This window comes from Calidris pugnax, unplaced genomic scaffold (assembly GCF_001431845.1).
Source record: "Calidris pugnax isolate Ruff unplaced genomic scaffold, ASM143184v1 scaffold639, whole genome shotgun sequence".
Classification (NCBI taxonomy): Eukaryota; Metazoa; Chordata; class Aves; order Charadriiformes; family Scolopacidae; genus Calidris; species Calidris pugnax.
Window position 1 is genome coordinate 14,218 of NW_015091443.1, and position 5,748 is coordinate 19,965.

Genomic DNA, 5,748 nt, shown 5'->3' on the forward strand with positions numbered 1-5,748 from the left:
GACCCCCTGCCAATCCCCCCTAAAGCGATGGGGAGGGTCTGCCCCATCCTGAGGGTCCCTGGGGATGGGAGGGGGGTATGGGGGGCCCCCCCGTACCACGCCTCGCTCCCAGATGATGTTCATGCGGTCCTGCACCCCACTGACACCGTGGGGGATCTTGGTGAAGTCCTCCTTGCCCATGGCTTTCTGCTTGGTGCTGAAGGGCCGGTGGTCCGAGGCCACGATGTTCAGGGTGTCGCTGCGGGGGGGACACACACACACACACACACACGCACACGCTGCACGGGGCACCCAGCAACAGGGGGCCCGGGGGGCTCAGTGCCCAGGAAATGGGGTGCCATAGAGAGGGGTGCCCAGGGAGCTCAGCACCCAGGGAACAGGGGGGTCCCCATGCAGTGGGGTGCCCAGGAAATGGGGTGCCCATGCAGTGGGGTGCCTGGGGGGCTCAGTGCCCAGGGAATGGGGGTGCCCTGGGAGTGGGGTGCCCAAGGAGTTCAGTACCCAGGGAATGGGGGTGCCCTGGCAATGGGGTGCCCAGGGAGCTCAGTGGGTGCCCTGGTAGTGGGGTGCCTGGGGGGCTTGGTGCCCAGGGAGTGGGGTACCCAAGGGATGGGGTGTCTGGGGAGCACATCACCAGAGGATCAGGGTGCCAGGAACGCACGATGGGCACCAGGGATGCCTGGGGAGCACTGCACGGGGCACCCAGCAACAGGGGGCCCGGGGGGCTCAGTGCCCAGGAAATGGGGTGCCATAGAGAGGGGTGCCCAGGGAGCTCAGCACCCAGGGAACAGGGGGGTCCCCATGCAGTGGGGTGCCCAGGAAATGGGGTGCCCATGCAGTGGGGTGCCTGGGGGGCTCAGTGCCCAGGGAATGGGGGTGCCCTGGGAGTGGGGTGCCCAAGGAGTTCAGTACCCAGGGAATGGGGGTGCCCTGGCAATGGGGTGCCCAGGGAGCTCAGTGCCCAGGGAATGGGGTGCCTGGGGGGCTCAGTGCCCATGCAGTGCGATGCCCAGGGAATGGGGTACCCAAGGGAGGGGGTGTCTGGGGAGCGCATCACCAGAGGATCAGGGTGCCAGGAATGCACGATGGACACCAGGGACGCCCAGAGACCACCGTGCCCTGGGGTGTGGGGTACCCCACAGCTGGGGAGGGGGGTTGTGGGGTACCCGGGGGCGCCCCTCACTTGGCGAGCAGGCTCATGAGGTAGGCGGAGGTGTTGGTGTCCAGGCGCAGGGGGGGCACGGTGACGTAGGCGGCGGCGTGGAACCAGTCCTGGTGGTAGTAGTGCATCCCCGTGAGCGTGGCGTGCGCCGTGGTCGTCTCCGCATACACCACCTTCCCTGCGGAGGGAACACGCGTGGGGCGGGCGTGCAAGGAGGGAAGGGTGTGCACGGGTGAGTGTGCAAAGGAGGGAAGGGTGTGCAAGGAGGGAAGGGTGTGCACAGATGAGTGTGCAAGGAGGGAAGGGTGTGCAAGGAGGGAAGGGTGTGCACGGGTGAGTGTGCAAAGGAAGGAGGGGTGTGCAAGAGGGAAGGGTGTGCACAGGTGAGTGCAAAGGAGGGAGGGGTGTGCATGGGCAAGTGTGCAAAGAAGGAATGTGCAAGGAGGGAAGGGTGTGCAGGGGCAAATGGGCGAGTGTGCAAAGGAGGGAAGGGTGTGCAAGGAGGAAAGGGTGTGCATGGGCGAGTGTGCAAAGGAGGGAAGGGTGTGCAAGGAGGAAAGGGTGTGCACAGATGAGTGTGCAAGGAGGGAAGGGCGTGCAAGGAGGGAAGGGTGTGCACGGGTGAGTGTGCAAAGGAAGGAGGGGTGTGCAAGAGGGAAGGGTGTGCACAGGTGAGTGCAAAGGAGGGAGGGGTGTGCATGGGCAAGTGTGCAAAGAAGGAATGTGCAAGGAGGGAAGGGTGTGCAGGGGCAAGTGTGCAAGGGACACCCGTGTGAGCTCTGCCCGTGTCGGTGTCTCGGGGGCTATGTTCCCCCCCCCCAATCTGGGCTTGAGCCCCGTGTCCAGGCGTGTGCCCCCCATGCACACGCACGCTCAGGTCCGTGTCACACGTGCTCACACGCGCGTGTGTCCCTGCCCCCCTGCCCCATGCCACAAATCCCACCCCACAGCCACAATCCCAGGGCGGGGAGAGGGAGGAGAAGGGAAACAGAGCTTTTCCCCACATCCCACCCCAAAAAGAGGGGCAGGGAGAGGTGGGGGGGCCACATCCCGCTCTGGGATTTTTGGGGGGAGGGGGGGTCTTCCACCCGGGCCCCCCAACCTTGCATCTTGGCGGCGGCGATGACGTCCCCCGCCGCCTGTTGGCAATGGTGATGACACGATGCGTGGCCTCAGCTTCCAGCTGGGGGGGGGAAAGGCAAGTGGGACACATGTGACAACACATGACAACACGTGATGACACGTGACGTCATGATACATGAGGGTGATGTCACCTCACGTGACGTCATGATATCCCAGGGGTGTAAAAAATTGGGCGCAGGGGGTGGGTGGCAACCACAAGGATGTCCCTCAACCCCCCCTCCCCAAGGAGCATGGTAGCCACTTGGGGATGGCTGGTGGCCACCTACCTCCTCGGGCCGGCTGATCTCGATGCCCTCCGGCCCCGTGATGCCCAGGTCCAGCGCTTCCTTGGCTCCCTGTTTTGGGGGGGATGATGGAGAGGTGGTGGTGTCAGGGTTGGGGGGAGAGGGGGGTGACATGGGGCGGGGATGGTGGCCCCCCTTGGCCACTCACCTCGGCCACCAGCTCGCCGTTCTCGGCGTGGACGCGGGCGATGGCGCCGATGTCGCGGCAGGCGCGCAGGACCTGGTAGAGCTCGCTGTCCCGCAGCATGTACAGGTCCTTGTAGGTCATGAACATCTGGAAGGAGTTCACCCCCTTCTCCCGCACCAGCGTCTCCATCTCCGCCTTCACCTGCCGTGGGGAGGGGGACACACACACAGAGGGGGGGGTCAGCATGGTGGGGGGGACACACAGCATCTCAGGTGGGAGGGGGACACACTCCCTTTGGCCATGGGGCAGGCGTGGGGTGAGATATCCCCTGCCATGGGGCAGGGGTGGACACTTTGCCCCCCATCCCAGATGTGGGATTTGAGTGGGGGGATCCGGGGAGTGATGGATGCTGGGGCTGGGGGGGGGGTTTTACTCCCCAAATCGCACTGGGATCTGGCTGGATCCCGGGGGTGCTGGGTCTGGGATGCACCCCAGGGTGCCCCCCACTCCATCCCCGTCCCTCCCCGGCTCTGCCCGGGGATCACATGTGGGGGGCTCTCCCTGCAGCTCAGCCGTGCCGTGGGTGGGGTTCTGGGTGCCAAGCACAGGGGACCAGCCCCCACGGGGGTCAGGCTGCAGGATTGGGGTGGGATGCCCCCCCCGAGACTGTGCCTGCTGTGCCCGCCCCCAGCCCAGAACAGCAGCTCCATCCCCGCCCCACCGGGGGGCTCAGCCCCACAGAGACCCCCTGCCCCGCTGAGCCGGGATCAAGGCAGCTCAAAAGGCAGCCTGGGGGCTCAGCCCACCCCCACAAGCAGCTAATGGGATCAGTGGGGCTGGGAATTAGCCCCCCGGCCGCGGCAGATGCTCCCGGGGGGCTGGCGGTGCCGTAGCCGTACCATGGCCGCGTGGTAGCCACCGGACCCACCTTGGGTGCCCACCAAGTGATGCCCATGTGCAGGGCGTAGTCGCAGCAGACCTTGGGGTCGGCCAGGCTGCGGCACTTCTCGTAGGCCTCCACCAGCGAGGTCTCCTTCTCCGGCAGGACGTGCCCGATGATCATCGTCGTCCCCCCCACCAGGGCTGCCTGTTGCGGGGGGGACAGGGGGGGACAAGTTGTCATTGGAGGTGGGGGAGAGGATTCACCCTACTGGGAAACCAGGACCCCCCGGTGCTGCCCACCCATCCCAGCTGGGGGAGCCACATGTGGGGCACAGCGTTGCCCTGGGGTGGGTAGGGACCCCCCCACATCATCCTGGGGTGCGAGCAGCCCCCTCCCCTCCCCCAGCACCCTGCTGCAGCAGCACATCTGGGCACACCACACATCTGGAGACCCGGGGCACGGCGTTGCCCTGGGGTGGGCAGGGACCCCCCCACATCACCCTGGGGTGCGAGCAGCCCCCTTCCCTCCCCCAGCACCCTGCTGCAGCAGCACATCTGGGCACACCACACATCTGGAGACCCCCATCCTGCTGCTGGCAGGGTAACAGTTGCCCCCCCCGGCTCCCCCCCGGCTCCGTGGCCAGCGTGGGCAGCAGGGTGGGCGCCGTCGCAGCCGGTGGTGTCCCCGGCTCACCCGGCCCCGGCTAATCCCCAAAGCTCCTTTGCCAATTGGCCTGTGCCGGCGGCGCCGGCGCGGTGGGACGGGGGGCAGGCATGGCACGGGGGGGGTCTGTGGCCACTGCCTTGTCCCCCCAGCCCCTTTGCCGCAGAGCCGAGCCCCCCACCCAGGGGTGCCGGCCACCCTGGGGCCAGGCACGGCCAGCACCGGCACAATGGCCGCTCTGTGCAGGGTGCCGGCCCCGGCGCTGCCCGTGACACCCCCCCGACACCCCCCCGGGGGCTGCGGCACCCGGCGCATGGCACAGGAGGTGGGGACAGATGGGGGGACACGCTCCCGGCCACCAAGCTCTCTGGCCCCATCCCGTGTCCCCCCCACCCCGGGCTGGGGGCGCTCCATGGGGGGCCCCGAGCCGGGAGAAACCCACCCTCTGGGGGGTTCGGGGTGCGGGCAGCCCCCCCCGGGGGTGGGGAGGGGGGGGAGAAGGGGGGTACCTTGGTGCCGTGGTAGAAGTCATCCACGCAGGTGGCGTTCATGAAGGTCTGGTGGAAGTGGGTGCTGGTGTCGATGCCGCCGGGGATGACCAGCTTGCCGGTGGCGTCGATGACCTTGGCCCCCCCCGGGATCATCAGCTCCCGCCCCACTTGCTGGATGATGCCGTTCTCGATGTAGACGTCGGCCTCCAGCGTGCAGTCGTCGTTCACCACCTTCCCCCCCTTGATCAGGATCCGCATGGTGGCCGCGTTGGCCAGCATGGCGCTGCCGGGGGCAAGCCAGCGTCAGACCCCCCCCGGGGTGGACGCAGGGTGCCCCCCATCCCACGCAGGAATGGCTGGGGGGGGTGGTTCACCCCCATTGCCCACCCCCGAAGGGTGGAAGGGGGTGGGCGCCCCTTCCCGGCGGGGGGCGAGGGGCAGTGCCAGGGCTGCGCATCCACCGTGCCCATCCCCGCCCTGGGACGTGTCAACACGGGATTATCCCGGGAAATCCGCGGAGAGGGGGGGGCCCGAGCCCCCCCCTGCTCTCCCGACCTCAGCCGGCTGCGGGCAGGGACCCTGCGGCGAGGGAGGGGGCTTCTCCTTGGGGTGCGACCCCCCATCTTTGGGGCTGGCTGCCCGCCTTCCCCCCGGGGGACTCTGCCCCACATGGTGCCAGCTCTGCCAGAGACCGCCCCCACTGTCCCACCGCCACCTCCAACCCCCCCCCCATTTCCCAGCAGCGAGGGGTGCCCCAGACACGATCTATAATTAATGTAGGAGATGAAGGTCAAGCGCCATCGACCCGTCTGAGCAGCGACGCGACGGCTGCGTGTCCCCCCCCCATCCTGGGGGGCACGGGGTGGGCTGGCACCCCACCAGCGGCCCCCACCGCAGGGACCCCCCCAGGGTCAGGCACGGCTCCCTTCCTGCAGACAAAGGGCGGGCGCGTGGGCAGTGGGGTGTCAGGACCCCAGCCCCCCCTGCCCCATCCC

The 5,748-nt window shown here is 68.0% G+C and overlaps 1 protein-coding gene across 1 annotated transcript; it reads right to left on the reverse strand.

Annotated features, from left to right (window-relative positions):
- Nucleotides 1-19: 19 nt before the first annotated feature.
- Nucleotides 20-5,370, reverse strand: DPYSL5 (dihydropyrimidinase like 5). The gene is given in 9 exon segments (XM_014961565.1): nucleotides 20-48; nucleotides 87-238; nucleotides 1,184-1,340; nucleotides 2,265-2,300; nucleotides 2,303-2,345; nucleotides 2,572-2,640; nucleotides 2,738-2,917; nucleotides 3,645-3,803; nucleotides 4,772-5,370. Coding segments are annotated over 9 exon segments (1,086 nt in total). The 5' UTR covers nucleotides 5,033-5,370.
- Between the last annotated feature and the right edge of the window lie 378 nt (nucleotides 5,371-5,748).